The sequence below is a fragment of the Ambystoma mexicanum genome, chromosome 6q (assembly GCF_040938575.1).
Source record: "Ambystoma mexicanum isolate Mex_15411 chromosome 6q, UKY_AmexF1_1, whole genome shotgun sequence".
Taxonomy (NCBI): Eukaryota; Metazoa; Chordata; class Amphibia; order Caudata; family Ambystomatidae; genus Ambystoma; species Ambystoma mexicanum.
This window is the reverse complement of record NC_090937.1, coordinates 351932975-351957503: the sequence shown is the minus strand read 5'-3', so window position 1 is coordinate 351957503 and position 24529 is coordinate 351932975. Positions and strand designations below refer to the sequence as shown.

At 45.9% G+C, this 24529-nt stretch overlaps 1 protein-coding gene across 1 annotated transcript in view; it reads right to left on the bottom strand.

The window, feature by feature from the left end:
* The window catches only part of ABCA1 (ATP binding cassette subfamily A member 1), a 241282-nt gene that overhangs the window by 69723 nt on the left and 147030 nt on the right, over positions 1-24529 (bottom strand). Inside the window, exons 12-19 of the mRNA XM_069630840.1 lie at positions 16893-17090; positions 13869-14074; positions 13556-13732; positions 11230-11452; positions 9251-9472; positions 8402-8606; positions 2749-2862; positions 1874-2045 (exon numbers count right to left, since the gene is read on the bottom strand). Coding sequence (XP_069486941.1) covers positions 1874-2045; positions 2749-2862; positions 8402-8606; positions 9251-9472; positions 11230-11452; positions 13556-13732; positions 13869-14074; positions 16893-17090 — 1517 coding nt within the window. The remainder of the gene's footprint in view (positions 1-1873; positions 2046-2748; positions 2863-8401; positions 8607-9250; positions 9473-11229; positions 11453-13555; positions 13733-13868; positions 14075-16892; positions 17091-24529) is intronic.

Here is a 24529-nt window from a genome sequence, read left to right as displayed (position 1 = left end):
TTCTAAAAGAAAGAACCATGGGCTGGTTTACGAAGGCATCCACGGCACCTGCGGGGTTGGGCATATAATAAATGCTATGCATAAATAAATAAAGTGTTTTTCAATGGCTGGCACCTATAGAAAAACGGTCTATGAACCAGCCCTCTAGATCTCCCAACCAAAAGCCAGATATAGCGGATTGCAAACTAGTTCAACCAAATACGGCCCACCTGACTGGAAATTTCTGAGCTTCTGAATCATTAAAGGCGACCACTTCCAGTCTAAGGTAGTAATCAGAGGCACCGGTAGCAGTATTTTCTATGAACGTTTGATTTGTTCCGAACATTTTGTTGCTACGACCTTTCATTTTAGCAAAGTTTCAGCATCTAATTTTACACCCTTTCTGGACTGAACTTTTCTCCCACTCTTCCTCTGTGGTAGTGTGCGCCATGCCGGCCGCTACCTATGTAACCCCGTCACGGGAACTGGCAGCAGGCGCCATACACGCTCACACAACATAACACACTTGCAGAGATGTACCTGGCGCGTTTCTAGGGCGTAAGGCAACGCAGCCCCTTCGAGTTTCCTCGAACGAGGCCCCCAAATCTCGCCCCGTTCCTCTGGATGAAGCGAGGATGGGCGCATGCACAGGGCAGAAAAGCAGCCGCATTACAGAACAGGGAATTATCGCCGCGAGTTACACGCAGCCCCTCAAACAAGCAATGGAAACAGGCATGTCTGTGAGGTTCTGGATAGCAGAGAAGGGCACGGGGGAGCTATTGAGGTAGACACCGCATTTGGCGGGTATTTAGAGGCACCAGGGCGAGCACTGCTCGAGGAACTTTCCCTGCGGAATGACCCCTCCCATGACCGAAAGCCGTCTCCGTCCGTTCCTCAACTCCTGGCAAGGGACAGGAGCACTGGGAGATCGGTTTAAGGGGTGCCCGACTGTTGCATCTTGCATAAAAAGTAACATTTATGAACGAATGCAAGTGTGAATCACTGATTCCTTGCAAGTTGTCCTCGAAACATTATACATTTGTGTACCACTCCAACAAATCCTGGGGCAATACGTGCAGAATCATTTTGCATTTTTCATTAACATTCAGTCCCCCACTATTTTCCAATCGGAACACGTTTGCTTCGTATACTTTTTACCTTTCAGAATGTAACGGTTTGTGAAGAATATTTCTCAAGTTTTGAGGCGGAAGAGAATAGGATCAGACATGATGGGGGGAGGAAGACCAGCCAAGCCACAGAGGAGCAGGACGATTTGGCGTGGCCAGTTCGGCACGAGGCCGAACTGGCCGCGCCAAATCGTCCCGCGCCGAATCGGCCGCGCCAAATCGTCCTGCTATGTGGAATACATTTCTCAGATGGACATTCATTATCATAATTAACAAAATAGATAAGGTCCTGGAGGCTATAAAATGAAAACAAGCATTGGCAAGGCCAACAATCCTAACTTTTGTAGCGGTAAACATGTTTCCCCATTCACATTATTTGAGCAGTAAAGATTTTTTACTAAAAAGGCTCCACATAAAATGAAAAACATGGACTGTAGGTATTTTACCTTTGCTTTAAAAACAAAAGGTTACTATACCAAATGGACATATGTGTCACTCAACTGGAAAACTGCAGCTTTTTTCTAACATGGGGCAATTCCATGCGATAGGGCTGGAGGTGGAATTTACAGACTGTGCTTGTGATGGCCACCTCTGCTGGACATAGACCTCTCCCATACAGTACTGGCAACAAAACTAGGGGCTTGCTGCACATAGCCCACATACAATGCAGCAATCTGGCAAACGACTTCCACAGCTCAAAGACTTCAGTTTGTGATAAAAGTCAGTTGAAAGCAAAAGCAGGAGAGAGATGGCAATTCCGTGCTTACATGGTGGTGGTCTTGCCAGCGCCGTTGTGTCCCAGGAACGAGGTGATCTGCCCTTCGTAGAAGCTGAGCGTGAGTCCGTCTATGGCCACCTTCTTGCCGTCGCGGTAAACCTTCACCAGGTTCTGAATCGACACCCCCAAAGTGAGGTGGGTGGGCTCCCGCTCCATGCATACTTCAGGGAGGGGGGAGAAGTCACATCATGATTAGATAACACTGTTTCTGCGGGTTTCCCCACATCCGCACCATCTACCGCCTAAAGAACAGAATTAAGTTTTAAGTGTCGGAGGGGATGGACTGAGCCCACAATCAGCCTCAATGAGCAGAGCCTTGTAACCAGAGGCTGCTGAAGGATTCTACCTCTCTGGCCTACTTTAGATAAGGGTCACAATAGAGGGGGTCACTGTTCATCAAGCAATATTAATTTAGAAAGTCCTACCTCTAAGACTTAGGAAGTGTTGCTCCTACTGCTCCTACTTCAAATCTACTTTTCCCACAAAGCTTTAAATAATCTTCCTCTCATTATTTCCCACCTTCTAAATGTGAAAAATCTGCCATCCTACAAAGCCTTCCAAGTACCACCATTGCTTCCTTTGCCTCTCCCACCCCTTTTTGGTTCAATGTTTTACTTCTGTGGGCGTCAGATTACCTCAATCCTTGAACAACGGCCATGGATCCTAACTCCTTGAAGATAATATGGCGCTCTGTTGCTAATAGCACAGAATAGCATTGCATAACAGATAATTGAATAACATAGCATAGAATACCATATCATAACGAAGCATAACACTGCGTAACATCGAACACTATAGGATTGGGTAACACAGCTCTGCATAGTATAACAGTACAGAATAGCACAGATCAATGCCAATGCTTACTTTCAGATGCTCCTTTCTGGCCAGACTCTGTGTGTCCAATAAGCTTAGATTTCTCACCGCACCAGTACGACTTAGTGAATGGGAAATACCAGGGCCTCGGAATTCCATACTGGCCTAGAAAAAAAAAACAGAAACCTATTTTTTCAAAGGCGGCTTGTGAATTTTTGAACTGGAGGGATGTAAATGTATGCGCCAAATGTGCGGGAGCGACTGAGAGCAGCGTGGCAGCCTGACGCAAACAAAAGGGAGTTGGAGTTGTATGGAAGCAAATGAAAAAAACAATAGATACAAGTCTCCAACAGTGTAAAGGACCATTTTCCAGCTCATTTTCAAGATGCATTTTCCTACAAAACATGCTAGTTTATAAAACATCTTCATGCTGACTGTGCCCATGCATGTCCATGCACGCGGCACCAATTTATGCTAGTATCACCATATAATATCTCCCAGCCAGCAACAAAATGCCAAGTCACAGAAAGAAAGTGCCAGACTGGTGTTTCGTAATCACACTTATGTCTGATTTGACCCTGGGCCAAAAGAACAAAAAAATTACACACAAAGAATATATGGCCAGACTGGAGTCACCAGTGTAAGCCAATCTAGTCATGTGAAAACACTCATCATGTTTGCTTTACCCTTGATGCCATGTAAACAGTAACAAATGCCATGCCACATTAAGAAAGTAAACACACAGTGACACCACCAATGTAGGCCAGGCTAGACACATAACACTCATAATGTTTGATTTGCCCTTGATGCCAAGTACAAAACGCCACGCCACAGTAAGAGTGTATGGAGACTGGCATCACTAATGTAGGCCACTCTAGCCACATAATCACACAGATCACATTTGCTTTACCCTTAATGCCAAGTAAAAAATGTCAGGCCACATTATAAAAGTGAATTCAGACTGGCACACTAATGTAATCAAGTCTAGCCATGTAATAACACTTTTGTTCGTTTTAACTTTGATGACAAGTAAAACATGTCATGCCACAGTAAAAACTTACATGGAGAATGGCATTACTATGTAAGCTAGTCTAGCCACATAATATCACTTATCAGGATTGCTTTACCCGTGATGCCAAGTTAAATATGTCAAAACACATTAAGAAAGTAAATACAAACTGGCAGTATACATGTAGACACATCTAGCCATGTAATAACACTTATGTTTGCTTTAACCTTGATGCCAAGTAAAAAAAAGTCATGCCACACTAAAAAGGTATGGCAAATGGCATCACTAATGTAGGCCAGTCTAGCCACATAATAACACCTGTCACATGTACTTTAATTTATAACACAGTTAATACCAGCAAGTGGTTTGTAAGCGTGGGATCGGGATCCGACCCTGTGTTGTGCCACCTTGTATTGCTTCCAAGACAAACGCGTTATCCCTGAGCTATCCTTCCACCCCTCCCCTTTACCCTTGCTGCCAAGTAAAGAATGCCATACCAGATTAACAAAGCATGTGCAAACTGACAGTAGTAGTATCCGTCTGTATAGGACGTGTACACTACACGTCACGTTGTCAGGTACTGATAGGTTGGAGTGACATATTCTTTACATATAGTATCATATACTCATTTACATTGGGTCAGGGGAGACACATATTTAGTATAGAAAGGTTTTAGGAAGTTATTATGGGTTATATTTTTAAACAGCCAATTTTGCCCTTAACCTTCATTGCAGTCTATGGAAATTCCCCCAAGCCAAGATGGAGGTTCTCAGTCTAAATTCTGATTGGCTGGTGATTGTTTATAGGGAGGACAATGAACATTCTAAACTGCCTTTCATCGTCCTAGCCCAGCTGAGAGGTTGTGTGTCGTGTTGCTCCTGCTCAAGTTTGTCAAGGGTGGCAAGTTTCTAGCAGTTGAGCGGAAAATCTGAAAGTATAACAGGAGTCGTGTTTAGAGTTTAGGAGGAGACACAGGACAGGAGTCAGAAACGTCAAATTTTCTGAGTAAAGAAGTTTACAAGTCTCATTCACAAGATAAGTGACTTTCCAGTTTTGTTGAACTTGTAAAAAGGTTATATTTATCTAAGGGATTGAAATCGCAAATCTGTATCTAAAAAGATTGAAGCGCGTACGTTTGTTTTTATCGCTACGTGTCAATTCAAACTAGCGCGTGAGTTTTTTCCTGTTACTTTGAGCCCGCGCGTTTTCTCTGCGCGTGAGAGTGAAGCGCGCGCGTGAACTTTGGACTCGCGTATACTGTTTGTTTACGCGAAGATTTTTCTGCGTGATAAAATAAGCGCGTGTTTTTTTTATCGCGTCTTGGACTTTAGCGCGAGTGCGTTTTAACCGCAAATTGGTTTGTCAGCGCGAGTGCGTGTTTCCCGCGACTTGGAGAAAAGCGCGTGTAATTTTTATCGCGTCTTGGACTTTAGCGCGAGTGCGTTTTAACCGCAAATTGGTTTGTCAGCGCGAGTGCGTGTTTCCCGCGACTTGGAGAAAAGCGTGTGTATTTTTTATCGCGTCTTGGACTTTTGCGCGAGTACGTTTACCCGCGAATTGGATTGTTAGCGCATGTGCGTTTTGCCGCGACTTGGAGAAAAGCGCGCGTGTTTTTTCCCGCGGTTTTGAATTATAGCGCGTGTGCTGGCTTTTCACGTGAAGATTCCACCGCAAGTTAAATTCGTTCTTGAGAAAAAGATATTCTATAAAGAAAATATTAAAAAAACAAATTCAAGAACTTGAAAGAACTTCCTAAAACTTATTTGAAGATCCTGTTCAAGAATCTTAGGGTGGATCAGTCTAACTACACAGTTAAATTACATTCATGGATCAACTGAGAAGGCTGTAAGATCTATATGATTCTGGTCCACAAGTAAGGAAGTCTTGTCTGCTTATCACTTCTCAGGGCATTCTGAAGAGAAGTACCAGGTATGGTTTTTAAAACTATTTTGGTAAGGATTTAGAGTTAAAGGTTAGTATAGTAACCCATGAGTAATGAGGTATATTGCATGTTTATGTTTTATCTACAGGTGAAGAACCAGAGAGTTGATAGCTTCCAGCCTGGTGTTTGTTATTTTGTCCCTTCCTCCTTTCCCCTGAAAGTGAGGTAAACTGAGCAGCTATTTATATGTCAGTTCAGAGTGCCACATTTTGGGTGGATTGTCGGGGATTCAGCAGCTTCTGCAGACACCAGGTTCTCAGCATGACACACGTGAGGGATAGTGTTACAAGCATGCACATGTCGACGTCCCCTTTTGATCCTCAAAAGACAAGATGCAATGCTCTGCGATTACCACTAGATGTCAGACTATAGGCACAGCATGCGATTCTAAGCAGATTCACAAGCATCAGAAAAGTACTTATAATGTGGCATCATAACACTTAACATGTTTGCTTTACCATGATGCACAGTAAAGATGATTTTCTATGCATCAAGGGTAAAGCAAAAAAAGAATGGCATGCCCCCAGAAACTCCCCCTAAATGTAGAGGCCTCTAAATCTATGGGTGGAGGCTGACGCACACACACACTCATACACAACACTTTCATGCATGCGTTTACACAAGATTCAAACAACTCCTTGCATGCACGCATAAATAAAAACAAACACACCAACACGCACACCTACAGATATACATACACAAACATTACATTTAAAAAAACAATTACATTAACCTACAACCCTCCACGCATGCTTTGCCACCATAGAGGACCCAATGGCTCTCCCTTCTTCACGACACAGCCACACTGACTGACAGGAAAGCACTCCTCTCCCGTCAGTCAGTGAGTCTAAGCTGCCCACGTCTCTCAATAATAAATGATATGTTTGTTGTGGAGTCCGAAGTTTTCTGCATACAAACAAAATGAAAATGCGTAGAAGCACACACGCCCGTGCTCAGAGGCATCAGCACAGTCCCCGGTGCAAATATGATATGATATGTTATTTATAACGCGCTTAATACCCAGAGGTTTCTAAGCCCTGACCCAGGGATCGAACCTGTGTTGCTTCGTGTCATTTTCTTTCCAAGTCGAGCACGCTGCCACTGAGCTATCCTCCTGGGGTGGACTGTGCTGCTTGCCACCTAGGTGAAGCAGCGACACCACCCGCTCATAGTGGCTCGCTGCCAGTGGCTGTCTATATGCTCAATCTTGGAGATTAATGGGTACGCACAACAGTTGGGCAGCAACAAAGGGCCCTGGGTGAGAAAAATGCTGCCTGAAAGGCAGCACTTAAGAAATCACCAAAAAATGAATAGCTTGTTTTCTTATGAGTTCTGCATTCCTTCTACTACGCAGAAAGTAACCAATTATGCAACACTTTAGTTTAGCAGTAGGTACGTAATTGCAAAGGCATACAATTCAATGGAATGAACAAATCACACAACAGAGTTCGTTGTAGCCCCTGAAAAACTTGCCATAACACAGCAGAGACCCTAACTGTGCATCAGAATGTTAGGAGCAGGATTGTAGGTCAGGCTGCTCCACATTCAGTTCTTCACAACCGCCACAGGCCCCGTGCTGAAGCTCTCAGATGGACAGCTGTCTGTCAGAGAGACCCGAGGAACAAAAGGGGTGACAATATTGGCACATTTATGTGCTTCTAGAATAATTGACCTGGGAACCAGGATACAATGCTAGACAAGATGATTTCCCCACTAGAATTTCTCTCCCATGGAATAGGAGCTTTATGACGGCTCTGTTGTCAACAACGCCAAAACTTCAAGCACACGCAGAACCTGGGCTACAACATGTCTCCATTTATAATTCCTCTGAGAAGCAGAAAAGTGAAGAATATGAACTCAAGCAAGATCAAAACAAAGCTTGACTTAAATGTGAGTATGGTGCACAAACCTTCGCTCGTCAATCATGCATTCTCAGGCTACTCTCCTCTGATGCAAAATGTTTTGCGTGTACAAACACTGGCATAGACAGGAAGTGAGACAGCATCTATGTGGCACATACAGAAGGGTCTTCACTTTAAGAAACCATTGCTCTTTTTGTTGTCCGGCTGAGTTTGCAATCTTTCTATTGCTGGAGGTTACCATGCCAGGCTAAATGACTTGTTTTTAAGGAGTGTGGTATACCTGTTTCCATATGTAACAATTGTTAAACACTGCTACGAGACAGGAGAACACATTACATTGCCAGAGCAGGGAAACAGAAAACAGGAACACCCACTTTCCGTTCACAGATCGAGGGCAAGGTAGAAGCTTGTGCCACCGCAGTATGAAGGTAGGTCTGGTAAGCAATAGTTTGGAGTCAATAGTTATAACTGCATGTGCTGCCACATTTTTAGATGCATCACTTTCCAGCCCAGTGCCCCTGCATCAGTCAATTTTAAGGGCAAGCAAAGTGTGTGGTCCCCGCATACAGAACAATGTAGCGAATTCGAAACTAAGAGGGCCACCGGTCTTAGAAACCACTCAGGGGACATATGAAAAACTGCCCTCATGTAAATGAGGGTTCTCTTACTCCGTGCTCTCCCTGCTTCACAACTGGACGGGATAGCCTGCGTTCCGGAAAACCGGGTTGCTTAAGGAAAGCAAGCTGCCCTTACCAGTTATGAAGGAGGCAGAGCAGGACGACAGAGACATGTCAATTACGGCATATATCGGAGACCCTACAATTCAACACTGGTTTTGCAAGTGCATGCTGTAAGGCCAGCTCGGTAGCCCCTTTGTGGAGAATTGCTTACCTGGAAAAACAGCTTCGAAGTACCAGGTCATAACTCCGTAGAGGAAGGTGTCGAATAGCATCATGACGGCAGAGGTAGTGAGGTTGTAACCGTCCTCCTCTAAGGGGCTTTCCAGGAGGTTGTCCCACTGCACTCCAACTCCCTGCTCTTCAAACACAGCAAAGTACTCACAGCCAAAGCCAAATGCAACGGGAGAGAGCAGGCTCTGTGAGGTGAAGAATTCAGACAAAACTGTTACAACTCTAGCAGGCAGGGGAACTCAATAATGAGTGGTGAGTGGACACCCATGGGTGGACATGAGCTAATAGGATGAATACAGAATGACAGACAGCTGGCCCTTCTCTCCCTACCTACCCTGGTTGTTGCACCTCCACCTCTGCCTTTCACAGTCTAATGAACACAGCGTGTGTGCACAGCTCAGGCTACATTTTCTCACTATAGATGGCTGGGTATTATTTTACTTTGATAGCCTACTTCCAAGTAAGACACCCCCACCCTGTCTCATTGAGAACTAAAATAAAGATTAGCATAACATGACATGGATCGACTCCTAATAATAACCTTGGCATGAAAGTGCTAGGCCTTTTCGATGTTACCATACACGTGTGACCATTCAACTCCCTTATCTTCCGTTACCAACAGCATTCCCCTTCATACAGAGTCTATTCTAGACTATGCCACTCTTGTCTCAGTCTTTGCAGTCACAAAATTAACATTCTCTGGTTCCAGCACAATTACCCCCAAACTCATTATAAGGCCCAGTGTGCTACTTTGTGTGGGGGTCTTATGTTGTGGCATACAAAGTTGGGGTAGTCTTACTTGTGATCGTTAGTGTAGAGGTCAACTTACCGCCAAGAGTTTGAGTGGGAAGCCAATGTAGTCCTGCCAGGCCACACACAGCACGTAGGGAAGGTAGAGCGTGAAGTAGATGATCCCGCCACAGGCTGCGGCAAGGTTTGCCCTTGCAAACAAGGTGCTGATGAGGAAACACTGCATGATCGTCACCACAGCAAACACAGACAGAAAGACGAAGACCACAGCAGGGTCACTGTAGGGCAACAGGTTCCCCATCTAAAGAAGATAAGACAAATTGCAATATAATCACAGTCAGACATGCAGGCATCCATTATGCAAAACTGTACAGACGGGCCAAGCAGTGGAGTCCACTGACTAGAGTGGTCAGTTTGTGAGTCGAGGTTTATTCTTTGCCTATCTGAATTCTTGCTTAATAACCCGAGGGAGAAGCCCAGGCAGTCCCAGGGGATTCCGGCCAGTCAAGCGCCGCACTTACAGGAAACCACAACCAGCAAACAGCAAAAGTTGAAGGAAGCTGTAGACCACCCCCCAGGAAGCTGAGGTTTAGCCTTGTTCCTGGCCACCCTGTCCAATTAAAAGGGGTAACACTGGGGCTGCACCAATGTAAAACAAACATTGGCAAATCCAACAGTTTTACCTTTTGTGTAGGCATTTGCCAAGCACTATCATAATGGTATTACCTGCTCATAATATGTTAACAGTTGCCAAATGGTGCTGACAACTGCCTATCAAATGACTACATATAAGCAACTGTTTGGCTTTGTCAATGCTTGTTTTTAACAGACGTTCCGTGCAAAGAACAGATGTGAGGACACATATATTCCTTATAAATCAAGTGTATGAAGGCACACTTGGCTAAGACATTTATAATGCACCAGGACCTCATTTACAGTGGTAATTAAGTCACTATCTCTCCGACTACTGCTTAGAAAAAGACTGCCATGCCTTATGCAGCATAATGTTTTACATTACTGCATGGTAGAGCTAGCACAGCAATATAGTATTACTAAAACAGTAATTTATGATTTTCCTCTAAGACAGCACTGGTTCAGCACCGATCCCTCAAGCAAAGAGCCCAAGTAGGCAGAAAGATGCCAGGTGTGTTCAGCCAGAGTCCTGGCACTGACCAGAGATGTCAGCGGTTTAAATAAAATGCCTGAACTGGCAAAGGCTTTCTCTCGCTGGCTGAAGTGGAACGGAATATGACAGAGTAGGGTCTTTATAAAATGACACACTGAGTTATGCACTTTAGATTCATGCTGCTTTCTTTTCAAAGCAGTCAATAATTCGCACAGTAGTATTCCAAAAATGTATCCCACGGGTCACGTGTTTCAGTATTCTGAAGGCACATGCATCATATACCATTCCTGGAAGCTTTGAATGTGTGTATCTTTGAAAAAGAACTAATACTGGACCAACTGCCAGATTTGATGGACGGTGGCAGGGGCAGTTAGCCGCTTATCCTTTATAGTTCGATACATTAGCTAACAGCCAATTCGGAAATATTGGCACCTTTTATTCAAAGTGTTGCGCAGTGGTCGAAGTGTACAAAAAGAAGCAGTGGAACTATTTCCCCTGCTGGCCTGCCGTGCTCCCAACAAACCCCACTGCCATGCCCCCTCCGCCTCCCACGCACCATAGACCCCCTCAAACACATGCACCTGCTGTTTGAGGGAACGTTGAGTGCAGTGCACTGAAGTGCCAAATTTCAACTTCTTCCTACACTTATTTTTAAACTAAACCATTCCGGGATGGTTTCTTTTTAAAATAAAAGTAACAGGAACAGTAAAACTTTTTTTTAAACAAATTTGAGGTGTAATGGGGCCATCCAAAAACTCCTCGACAGAGGTAATCTTACATTTTCTGAAACAATGTCTTTATAAAACATGAAAGGTGCTTCAGTGTGAAAATGTTGCGTGCCTAATTACATCGCTTCCTTTAAACAATACATGCTCCCTACAGGCCAAGCTGTAGGGAGCATGGCCCAGGCAGGCAGTGCCAGCTGGTCTCACCTTGAGAATAAGCAGCAAAAGGCCGGCGCTCATTAGCAGAGGGATCAAGCTACTGATGAACCAGCTGAGCCACAGGGTGCCGTTGTCCAGCCCCATGATCCTCATGGTCTCCTTCAGGCGGGCTTCCTTCTCGTAAACGATCCCTTTGATGATCACAGCCACGGAGTAGATCCAAGCCAGGGTCATGAAGAGAGGCAGCGAGCGGCTCATGACCCGCAGGAATCTGAGAAGCAGGAGAGTTGAAATGTCAGCACCGTGTTAAAGCGCACACAAACGGGTGCCCTATTTCCAAGGGACCTTGTTAGCTGAAGGCAACTGTTCGAATTCACTGAAATCGGGGTGTTTGTCAGTCATCTCGGGTCTGAGAAGTCACTGCAGCACTTTGGTTCTAGAAAGAGCAGATAATGTAAGCGGCATGCTAGAGGTATGTGAAACAGATTCCTGGCTTCTGGGGGTTCGGGGACTAATGGCAACGGGGGTCAAATACATCGAAAGGTGCTTTTGGATCACAGGAAATTCTGATGTTGAGCCATTGTGGTTGCTTTTCAAACCTTTTTTAACATATTTTGAGTTCCAGCCTGAGGCGTAGACAAGGTAGGGCCTGAACGGGCAAGGCCCACCCAAAATCTGTAAAGGTCGACTCAGCAGCTCTGTGTGGGCATTTACAGATGTTAATGTCACTTGTAAGTCAACGCTAGCTACGCCTCTGGGTCCAGCCACTGCACAGCAGGGCTATGCATGAAACCAACCAGCGAAACTAGCATTACAGACGAGTAACGTTTTGTTCCTTCAAAAAGAAGGGTTTTTCACATTAGCTGGTATTGTTCGTTCTTGGGGCATTCTTGTGTACTACAATAAAAGTTAAAGCACTCATGGTTCTCCTTCCCACATGGTCTGTTAGCTGAGACCCTGAAATTGCCACCCTTGGAAAATTGAATCATACTGTAATGCTTGTTCAATGGGAAGATTCTTTCTCAGATGTGGAGGGTCTCCAGAACAGGGTAATTGCATAGACCTGGCTGCAAATACTTTGCACTGCCATGACAGTGGTCATAGTGAGAATGCACGTGGCTCCTCACTTTGAGTCATGGGCACAAGAACCAGTGGTTCAAAGGCTAGGACTGTATCTGTTGCCAAATGATGCCATGCCTGTAACAAGCAATGAGAAACAAAGTACCGTGTGGTGGGTGATTACCTGATGTTCTTGGAGCTGGGCCCTGGGGCATTAAGGGTAAAGACGACAGATTCGCCTATTGATGCAATGGAAGTACCCTGCCAGGCAGGTCCTCTGTGTTAGTGACCTGCTAGACAGAGGCCATTCCATTCCTCAGCCTAAGAAGGAAGCTCTTCATTTGCTAATTTAGTTTATATGAGTGGAGCCTTTTTTGTCTTTCCTATATGGTGTCTACTAGAGGGAGCATTGTGGTTTGCCAGAACACATCACCATGGACCCTATTATTATTGTATGTGCGCCCGCTGATGCATACATTACAGTTTAATACATAAAGTGTAATATCCCTGATCAGCCTCTAGATGGCAGTCTATGTCAGGCATGTGATTCGGACACTGATTCACATGAAGCCGAACATTCCAAACACCCCTTGTGTTAGGGCACGGTGCTTTACGCGCTGGTCAATTTTAGGCGCGCCCTGCAGGGTTGAGGGACCTATCTGCGCCAGGATATAACTGCTTAAATATGTTGTGACTTGTGATCCTAAGCACTAATAAATGCAAAGCTTTGGATGGCAATATACCACATGCTGGGAACATGGAGCTGTACTTTAACTCAACAGTCCATCCATACACAAATAGATTGCTGTGTCCCGCATGTCATGTATGAGGGACAGAGCAACGGATTCACATGCTGCATGAATTGAGCATGTTTCCTCTGTAGACTTGTTCAATGCAATAGGTTACTGCTTGCTGTGTAGATGCCAACGGCATGTTGGGCGTCGGGCTTCCCCGGCGTAGTATCTAGACCGCAAATGGGTGCAGAAGGAGGCAGCCAGAGCCCACAGCAGGTAAGTGGGAGAGGGGGAGGCGGTGGGTTGAAGAGGACAGAGGGGACAACGCAGGGGGGCTCAAGGGGAGGGACCCCCGAGAGGGCCAGTTACAAAAGGCCAAACCTGCGGAGTGCGGCTTTAATACTGGACTCCGCAGGTTCGTCCTATTGTAACTGACCTTTACACACATCTGTCGGTCACGCAGGAACCTGCAGCATTCCCCCATGTCGCATAGGTTCAGTCTCTAGCTCACCTCCCCGAATCTCGGACCAGTTAATCACGCATGCTCTTTTGACATGCATGGACAGTGCTGGGGCACTTACATGTCATCCACGTAACAGGGGTAGGGCATCTGCTGCATGTACACTCCGGTCCTCTGCTCCGTGCCGGTCTGAGCCCGGACAATCGCTTGCTCCACCACATCCTGCAAGTAAGTAAAACCTCCCCAGACGTAGCGCATGTCTTCAAATGGGTCAGCGCGGGGACCCGGGTCCCAGTACCTAGACAGGGGTGAGAGCAGAACAAGAGATTAAGGCTCTGCGGATCACTCTGCCCCCGTGTTGGGGCAGGATTTCCTTCCAATGAGCGTTCCACCGTGCCCGCCATTCTCAAGAGAGTCACTGAGACCGGACGTACCCGTCCTTGATTTTGTTCGTCCTCTCCACATTGTCAATGTCCATGCGGATCTTGTACTTGACGTGACGGGGCAACTCAGTGCTGTCGGGCGCAACATCGATGAAAACTACTCCGGCCCAGAACTTCCTGTCGTTCAGCAACTCCATCGACCTGTTTATGAGGCGCACTTCTGTCGCCACTGGCTCCAGCTTGTCCAAGTTGATACACTTTAAAAAAAAAAAGAAAAGACAAACAAAATGCACGTGTGAAGTGCAGAAAAACAACAGCAGAAGAAACAAAATCAACAATACGTTGGGAAACAAACTAGCTACAATACTCCATCACTTTTTCCTAATGAGATCAGGACCCTCCTGCGCTGACTTCTCAAGATGGTCCGTGCCTGTGGATTTACACAACTGTCAGGTCATCATTTCTTCGGGACCTCTTCTAGCAATGCAATTACTTTTTCAGGGGGAAGCCCAGATTCTTGTGTTATTGCTCTGAATCCATGCTGCAGACCCAACTTTTGGCACCATGGAGAATATGAGCAAAACTATTTCAGGCACCCATTCAACTCCAGATGTTCCTGGGATCAAATCACTATTGTCTATTGTCAGGCCAGGGCACCGCAATGGCCAGAGGTCTCGTATTTACCGTCAGGCCAGATTCAGGCCGTGACACAGCAGTGAGCCAGTGGTGTCTTCAGTTTCGAATGGGTGCTCGCCAAACCTAATGCAGAGCAAGCACCCCAGTGACATATTTGTCTCTTTTTATGCTGAGCTGCCACTCTTGGCATTATTGATGCACCCAACGATTTTATCATGTTATGCATGTGGTCGACACCTACTTCCTTTGTAGATTAGTGGAGCGCCCAGCGACACTGATGAGACGCAAGCACTAACTTATAGCCGGATGTGGAAACGCTGACTGGAGGGAAAACCCAAATAAATTGGATATATTCATTTGCACCTACTGCATAAACACATGGGGTCTGATTCCCAAATATTTCAGGGATCTCCAGATTTGCTCCAGCTGGAAACTTGGTAAATCAAGCATAAGGCAGGAGGTGCAAATCAGAGATGTTTAGGGGCATCTCAGATTTGTCCCAGTGAAAATCTTGGTGACTTAGGCTGCGTCCGTTCAAGCTTCTGGGCGGCGCTTTTCTTTTTAAAATACGAGTCGTTCGCACTCCTTCTTGACACACGTGACACCCATATCTGGCACTGGAACCAATAATAGACCAAGTCACTTGCGACTGTTGTTTCCCATCAAGACTTCTAAGTTGTACATTCAACTTTCCGTACCACCACCATCTCAACATGGCTGCTCCTACATTCACAGGAGAGCGATGGAACCAGCGCACGCCTGGAACTCCATCAGAAACTACTGATGCGATTGGACACAAGGCCTAGAGCAGCAAAGAAGGCAAATATATTTCTTAGGGCTTTGCCTATCACATGGAATGGTGGCCTCAAAACTCATTATAGATCCATGTATCTCACAGTGCAAGCCGGCCCTCATAAATGAATCCATCCATCCGTTCAAACCCAACGTAATTCACGGACAGTTCCTGCCATATAAGCCCGACTCATATACTAAGCACCTACTAAGCCCCTCCTGTCAGGAACTGCAGGCAAAACCTGTACACAACACACGAGGTGTTCCTGACATGCAAATATTTTTTTATAGCACGTTTACATGAAAAAACGGCTTCTTAATGCTAATTCAATAGACAGTCAAAGTCGAATGTATCTCATTTAATTTTCTTACATTCGCATTTTTTTACTTCATTGGTTTTCCTCTTAATTTTGCACAGTGTAATATATCTCAATTCTGCATAGCCACTTATGCCCGGATAACTGGAGGGACAGCCCTAACAAGTGGGAGGACTTATGGGCTAAATAGAATTGAAACAAAGAGGTGTGCGTCCTGCCACATTCATTCATGCATTTACTCGCATTCAAGTAAATAATACTAATTTTGTCATGTTTTAACTAACTTTTAACTTTAACTAAATTTGCATTCAACCAGCTTTTATTATTTAGCTTCTGAATCTACCGTTTCCTTTTTTTCTCTTTTTACTTTTTCAAAACATTTCATTGTTTTCCTATGTGCATATCATTTTCTATTTACTGTTCAACTTTCTTTTTGTCCATCTTGGACAGTGCATCTAGCAGTGCAAACAAACAAATACATACATATCATTGAATGCAAGTAAATACATGAATGTATGTGGCAGGACGCACATGTGTTTGTTTCAATAGTGACATATGCACAACATTAAACATCACATATATGATATGTCATATATAACGCGCCTTTACACAAGTGTTTCTAGGCACAACAAGACAAGGGAAGAAAGACAGAGGGAGGACAAGAAACGATCTGACTAGGCCTTGTGTCATTCAAATCGTGCAGGTGTGCCAACGCAAAGTGCAGGGGGAAGGGAGAGGGGGAAGTGCCAGGGAGAGTGAAGAGGGAAGTGCAATCAGGGCAGAATGCTCTGAGTAAGTGCAGCCAGGGCAGCGTGGCTCTAGGTAAGTGCAAGGAGGCAGGGAACTGTAAGGGACAGTTACATCCCCTAAGTGCGCGGTAGGCCTGTAGGGAGTGCAGGGGGGACTGATCATGGAGAAGCCTGGTACCCAGTGAGACTCTGACGATAGCCAAGCAACCAGTTGGCGCAAGACAACATCGAGACAAACAATTGGACTAAAAATAAAGTGCCTATGTGCTAACAGAGTAATGAATTCTGTAAAGGAGGAACCACCAACTAAAGTGCAGTCTTCCACCTCTAAACTATAAACCCAACCACTTACTTGGCTCAGCAGCAAGTCCTAGCGGCACTATGACCAAGATCAGGAAAGATTTCACTGGGTCGGTGGCAAGGTCTTCATTCCTGCCATCCCAACCAACGAACCTGATTTGACCGCTCATGTGTGTGCTTAAATGCTGTGTGATCCTTAGTGCTGATCAAGGAGGGACACCTTCAATAAACACCGAAGCAGGCAGCAAGCAGAATACCATCCCAGGCTTGAGCTGACTCACCTCCATGAAGCGCGACACCGTCAAGATGGTGCGGTCAGTCTCGTTCAGCGCCTCCCTCCAGGTGTACACTGGGCCGTCGATGGGCTGGTTGTCCTCCGGGTGCTTGGCAAGGAAGCGGGACACGTCCTCGGCTTTCCAGTCGGAGGCGTTCATGTGGCTGTCCCAAAAGCCGCCGCTGCCCTTGTTCTTCAGAAGCGTCTGCAATGGATTGATGGAGAACGTTAACATGGGACGATGGATCAGCAGGAGACCCACTGCACTCACATCCTGACCCCCCTGGGCCAAATGCATGGGTTTCACATCCACCAACATTACTTAGTCTGGAACCAAACCAACATAGCTTACGATGGGTGACTCTCATAAAATGTGTTTTGAGATAGAAACACGAGGCACGTTGGGCCAATACCAAGCACCCCTCTTCATGTCTAAGGGTAGCAGAGCAAGGTCTTGCACCATTTTTCTAACAGGATAGTCATCAGACAAGGCAGTTTTCTTTCAAACCTGGTTTTAAGTTAACAGAGATGAATGTTTGGGCAGACCACAGGCCTATCAATAGAAAATGAAAAACATGTGTGAAAGCAGGGATAGCTTAGTGCTGTGGGGTGGGTCTCTCCCCAACCTGCTGCCTACAAGCAGAGCCGGCCCGAGTCATGGGCAGTCTGTGCAGTGGCACAGGGCCCCGCTGTCCGAGGGGCCCCACAAGGCATCAGTGTCTGCCTAAACTGCTGAGCAACCTCCACGTACAAAGCTCGCGTGAGGCCACGGTATCGCCTCTCAACCTTCTGTGGCTTTCGAAAGACCAAAACCCACTCCCAGCGGCCATCAGACGCTGCAGGTCCCTTTAGTGACTGCTTATCACTTTCTTTCTTCAAGCAGCGCATTAAAGTGGGGGCCATTTACAAATGATGACCTATTTAAGAAACCATTGCTTTGGAGGAGATGTTTGTAATGTTTGTGTTAAGAAATGCAAAAAGGCATTTTCATACTGAAAGCAAACACACACTAAACAAATGACTAAATCTACACACTCCGCCAGGTCAATTACAACATATAAAACAAAACACTTTTAAATGAGCTGTTTTAATTTCAGTTGTTCGTATTTAATGCACAAAAAAGATTTTATTTTTGGTAAATGTGATATTTTCATCACATATGAACCCTTCATTTGTCAACCACTGAAACACAATGAGGTAACCTTTTCAAACATTACAGGTTATGTCATTTTTGCATTTTGCTGAATTGCATTCTGGTATTTGTAGTATCCCAGTGACGATGGGGGAATAATGTCACAATTGCACACTTTTTGCTTAACAAATTTCTGTAATTATTTATATATTTGAGTGGGTACCTACTATGGTACACGTACTTTTCAAGTCATCTTTATAAAGCAGACTATTGCTGATAGCCAGACGTGGGGTTGAGGAGGGGGAATGATGAGAGGGCAAGCGAGTCCTGAATATTTGCCCAGGATATGGCAATAGAGGTTGCAATCCTGGAGACTTGTGCAGTTATTTTTCTCTGATTGTGGCCACTTGCTGTTTTTCAGGGCACAAGTGCATGTGGGTGGATAGTGTAACTTTTTTTAGAGGGCGGAAGCAACCCCCTTAGGTGTTTTTGAGGTCGGCAAACTTGATCAAGCATTTGGCTAGCAGGATTTCACCCAGGTTGTCATGTTTTCACTGCAAACACTTAGCCACAAGACTCATAAAATGATCATCAAAGCACATGCACGTATCAGGATTGTGTTTTCTAGGGAGTATTTCACTATATATTGCTTGGTTAAAAAGTTGAGTGCCTTTTATACTTGGCCAGCATATTTAATGAAAAAAGTGCTCTCTCAGGTTATTTTTCTATGGTTGATTACTATTTCTGAAAGGCCAATGCTCTTTTGTCTGCTGCACTTTCTTCTAAGGGGAAAGGTCAAGTGAACTAAATTTTCATCTTTCACTTTAAGATATTTTCAATTACTGTGCATATTTTCTTGAGTGCCAGCTTTTGATTTTCGCTTTGGGGGAAATGTTCCCACACCGAGTGATACTGGGAGCCGTACTCATTCCCATGTCAAAACACCACATTTTACAGCACGTGTATTTATTTATTTTTACATTTTTAGAAAGTGCACAAAACCCTTGGGCATCTAGGCTGTGTTGCCTCAGGAATAGGAAAGACATATGTTTTACAGGAAGGTCTAAACGTATAGTGGCTCAGCAAGTCTCCACACCTGCTAATTTGCCTTTGCAACTTTCTGCTATAGGATCCCCTGCTATTCAACACCCGGCGAACAGTTTTGACCTGCTCACCCCGTCAAATCAAGGCTCAGGGGACATGTGAATCCATGAAAGATCCAATGCTGGAGAAACGTAGTTATTGCTATTTATTTTTACAGTCAAAATAATCCTTATATGTAGCGTCTGAAATAAAAGCAGTGCTAATTTGAACAATATGCCAAAATATACACACAATAAAAATTAAAACAATGGTGACACTTCTGCAAAAACAGCGGTTAGTTTCAGTTAGCAAAACACAATCACCATATTTTTGCAATGTCTTCCACAGACAGTGTTTTTAAACTGAAGTTTAAAAAGACCTTCTGCAAACAGTATTTCTATCAATTACATCAGGGAAGGGATGTGATCAAGTTCCTGAATTGATATGATATGATATCGCATTTATAACGCGCCTGGCTGGTGGCAAGTGCAGGGTTATTGCAGACATCAGGTGTTATCGAGTGCTAGTAGGGGCTGTAGGGACACAGAAACAGTCCACGAGTGCATGTGTTGCCAGGGGGCAGTGCAGGTGTGCAACTGGCGGGGAGGGGACCTGGGCCCAAGATCAGAGGGTAGCCAGGTAATCAGTGCAGATTCAGATTCAGCCAGGAGATCAATAGGGGAGAGGAAGCAGAAGCAAAGAGGAAGGTCTTGGGGTGCTTCCGGAACCGGAGATGGTTCTCCTCGTCTTTCAGAGAGGCAGGTAGGCTGTTTCAGAGGGAGGCCCCAGCACAAGAAAGAGATCTACCACCAATTTGTTGCTTGGAGAAGCGACTAACTTTGAGTGAGTTGGAGGCGGATGATCGAAGAGCTCGAGAAGGAAGATATTTAGGAAGAGAGAGTTGTAGGTATTGAGGTTCCAGGCCCCAGAAGGCCTCGTGGACAGTGCAGAGGGTTTTGAACTTAATCCTTGCCATCACTGGGAGCCAGTGCAGAGATTTTCAGTCCTGGAGAGATAGGATCCCTGGGCTTGAGGCCAAGGACAAGTCTCGCAGTCCTGTTTTGGATGAGTTGCAGAGGGCGGAGAGTAGAGGCAGGCAGATCTAGAAAGAGGCTGTTGCAGTAGTCCAGCCTGAAGAGAACCAGAGCTTTGGAGACCGTGAGCTTCTGGGGGAAGGAGAGGAAAGGAAGAATACCCTGGAGGAGGAGCAGCTGGTATTGTCACTTCTTAGAGACATCAGAGATGTGAGGAGAGAAGGAAAGTGTGGAGTCAAAGATGACCCTGAGGTTTTTAGCCTCACAGGTGGGAGCAGGAAGAGGACCAAGAGAGGCCGGCCAGAGAGTGACAGGAAAGGAGGGGGCAGGTGTACCGATGGGGAGAATTTCCGTCTTACTGGCATTAAGGCAGAGATCATTGGAGGCACACCACTCATGGATAGCAGACAGACAGTCAGAGATGAGAGAAGGAGAAGAGGTGGCAGAGGGGAGCCTGAAAATGAGTTGAGTGTCATCTGCATAGCACTGAAAGTTGGGGCAGAGAGTGGCAATGCAGTGGGCAAGAAGTGCCAGGTATTGGTTCAAGGGTTGTATACTAATTGACCTTTTCACAATTGACCTCGGGAGAATTGACTTTGGGAGAACTGACCTAATTTAGAAGGTCAATTAGGACATATATGCGGGGAGAACCCCTCCGTAATCCCCCACCCAATCCAAAACCCCCTGCAACACCCCTCCCAATCCCCTTATATTATTTATAATCCAAAACCAACCCAATACGTATATAAAAGAACAAAAATAATATCAAGGTCAATTGTGCAGAAGGTCAATGGTAAAAGGTAAATTTGGGTAATACCGGTTCAACAGCCAGGGAGAGAGGTTAGACCCCTGGGGAACACCACAGGTAGAGATGGAGGTAGAGGAAAGGAAGGACCGAAGTTGGACCTTGGAGGGTCTATCCGAGAGGAAGGAAGTCAGCCATGGCAGGGCCTGATCGGTGATACCCAGGTTATCACGGAGACGGTTGAGCAGGATTGACCGTGTCAAAGGCAGAAGAGAGATCAAGTAAGATGAGGATACAGGGGGTATTGGAATCGAGGCTGGAGAGCTGGTCTTCACGGATGTTCAGGAGAGCAGTTTCTGTGCTTCTGGCAGCTCTGAAGCCAGGCTGATGGTCATGGAGACAACCAACAGATTCAGTGTGAAGATTAAGCTGGGAAATGGCCAGCTTTTACAGGAGTTTGCTCAGGAAAGGAGTGATGGAGATTGGATTATAATTGGCCAGACAGGACGGGTCAGGAGAGGGTTTCTTAAGAGGGTGCACAAGGTAGTGCTTCAGGGGGGGAGGGGAAGACTCCAGTGGCGAAGGAGAAATCAGCCAGAGCAGGAACCAGGGTGTCAATGTGGTCCTTGATGGTTTTTCAAGGTACAGGGGTGAACCTGTTTTGACGAGACTTTCATAGATCAGACTTGTCTAGAAACCTTGTCTGAGAACAGGGGAAAGGCAGAGAAGGAAGGAGGAGAGGTGGCAGTAGAAGGGCCAGGAGGAGCAGGGAGTAGAGGGAGGAGGGGCAGAGGAAGAGAGAGAGAGAGGACAGGATGTCCTGAGTTTTAGAGATGAAATGAGAAGCCAGAGCCATGCAGAGGGACTGGGAGGAGGTAGGGGAGGTAGAGAATACAGAAGGATTGGCCAACTCCTTGCAGATTTTAAAGAGTTTGACCGCGTTGTTAGATGCCTCAGAGACGAAGGCTTGGATGTGAGCTCTTTCTTGGTGTGGACAGAGAGCCGGTATTGCCTTTGGAGCAGGCGGCAGGCCAGTTTGTCAGAGGATGTACCAGAAGCACGCCATTTCCTCTCAGCCATCCTGCACTTGCGTTTAAGGGTGACGAGGTCTGAGTAGTACCAAGAGTTATACTTGGCTTTGGGCTTCAAGTGGATCCTCATGACAGGGGCAAGAACATCGAGAGTATCAGATACAGCAGAGTGGAGCATGAGAGGGTAGTGTCAGGGTGTGAGTCAGCCAAAGGGGGAAGAGGAGGTGAGAAATTGGCGGCGAAAGCCTCAACTGACACATGCTTCATGGGTCGGATAACCAAGAAGGTAGGTGGCAGTGCTGGAGTTGGCTTGGTCTAAGGGATAGAGGGTGAGATGGGAGAAAAGGAGAAAGTGATCACTCCAGGAGAGAGGAGTGGTGAGAGGGGTTGACAGGGGAAGGTCTGAAGAGATCATAGCATCCAGAGTGTGCCCTGCAGAGTGAGTCAGGCCAGCGGGGAGAATAGAGTCTGAGAGAGTCACAGAAGTCACGAAAGAGTCCAGTGGAAGGACAGGAAGCATCCAGATGGATGTTGAAGTCTCCAAGAAGGAGGAGTTGAGTGGTTGAGACCAGGAGGGAAGAGGAGAAGTCTGCCCACCCAGAGAGGAAGGAGGCGAGCTGACCAGGTGGCCGATAGATGGTAGCCACAGTAAGGGAATGGCCAGGAGAGAGAGCCTGCAGACGAGACATTCGAAAGAGGAGTAGGCCTGCGTAGGAATGACAGAGGCAGGAATCCACTAAGGGAAGATCAGGGCTACACCGCCTATGGAGCAGTTGGGTCTGGACGTGGAGAGGATCTTGTAGCCATCAGGGAGGAGAGTGTCAAAGCTCATGACAGAGCTTGCCGTGAACCATGTCTCGGTGAGACCATGGACATCAAGGTCAAGTTCTTCCAGGAGACGGCAGATATCCGAGAGGTGTTTGACAGTTGAGCAAGAGTTTAGAGTGGCAATATGGAGAAGGTTGCCGTCCTTGAAAGACTTCCAGGTGGGGTACAAATCAGAGGTACGCCCTGCAAAGGTATAGAAGAAGCCCAAGGTGGGGCAGAAGAGGAGCCAAGGAGGAGACAGCGGGGGAGGCGAGGAAGCCGTGGAGGGGAGAGAGGGGACAGCAGGAGGCACAGGAAGCATCTATCAAAGAGGAGAAGGTTGGCTTGAGGGCCTTGGACCAAGACGATAACATTCAGTTAAACATTAATGATGACCTTAGAGGTGTGGAAGGAGGCTAGGAGGGCCTCCCACCGAGTACCACCATTAATGGGAGAGGAAGAGAAGGGAGAGAGCAGGGACGTCATTTCACCAAAATGCCAGGGGTAGCGGAAGTGACATCACACCCACCTTGACCCCTGATGACATCACAGGAAGTGATGTCATTTGACACCACCCCGAAGTGATCTTGCAGGTAGCGATGGAACACAACCTTTCGGCGGTTGACAAAACAGGAAGTGGCATCACATAGCATTGTAAACTACGAAAATTATGGTTACGATATCACTATAATGTGATGTACATTTCATACAAGAATGGATCGCCATATGTATCGTTAAGATCAGTGTGTATATAGGCCCATATTACCAAACTACTGTGAATGTAATCAGACGTCCATGACCAAATGACATTATATAGCACTTATGCTTAAGCGCTTTATATAGAAAAAATATACACCCAATATCACCCAACCTGTGTTGGTACTCATTTATTGACCTCAGAAGGATGAAAGGCTGAGTTGAGGCATTTAAGAACAGACTAAATCAGTGACTCTCCCCCCTGAAGTGTGCCTTAAATAAACCTTTAATGAGTCTAGCAATTATTGTGTAGAATTCCAGAAAGACACATTATTTGGTGTTCCTATTCTTTCTTATTTGGGGTCAGTGCTAAAAGTGTTAGACTTGTGGCACTCCTGTTCTTATTTTTATTCTTTTTTTAAGGGGGCGGAACAAGAAAGCCAGCAACCCCAGAAGTAAAGAGCCACAGCCCAGGAGCTTGCATTACAAAAAAACAAAAAAAAATGTCTTTGTTTTTTTTAGATGTCACATGGTAGACCCCAGAGGTCGCAAGGGAGACCTCTGAGGTCGCAGTTGCGACTTCTTGCGACCCCTAAATGACGTCAACTGGGAGAGAGCACAGAGATCATATGTAGAGTCCATAGGTCCGGCGAGGGAACAACAAAGAGGATGTCAGTGAAAGTTTGCCTGGAGGAGGCACTGGTATAGGTGTCAGCGAAAGGGAGGGCTGGGTTGGAGACCAGGATGTCCTTTTTAAACTTCTTCCTACCAGATTTGGTGAGGAGAGCAGTATAGTCCATAAAGAAGCAGTTAGAAAAGACAGGAGAGGCAGAGAGCACCATAGAGTAGGTAGGATGAGGAGAGAAGAGGATGGGAGTGGGAAGGGACTAGGGAAGGACACAGGGCAGGGAGCAAGCAGTCGAGACAGAGAGAGACGAGACACGTTGACAATTGGAACAAGACAGGCGCTAAGGTAGTGGTAGAAGGGTTCGCAAGATGAGTGCTATGGTAGGAGGCAAGCCATAGAACGGCACTACTATCACAATGCAATTTTTAAATACAGGGGAAAAACACCTAAGTTTGAGAGTCCTGTATAGAGGGGAAAAGGCCTAGGTT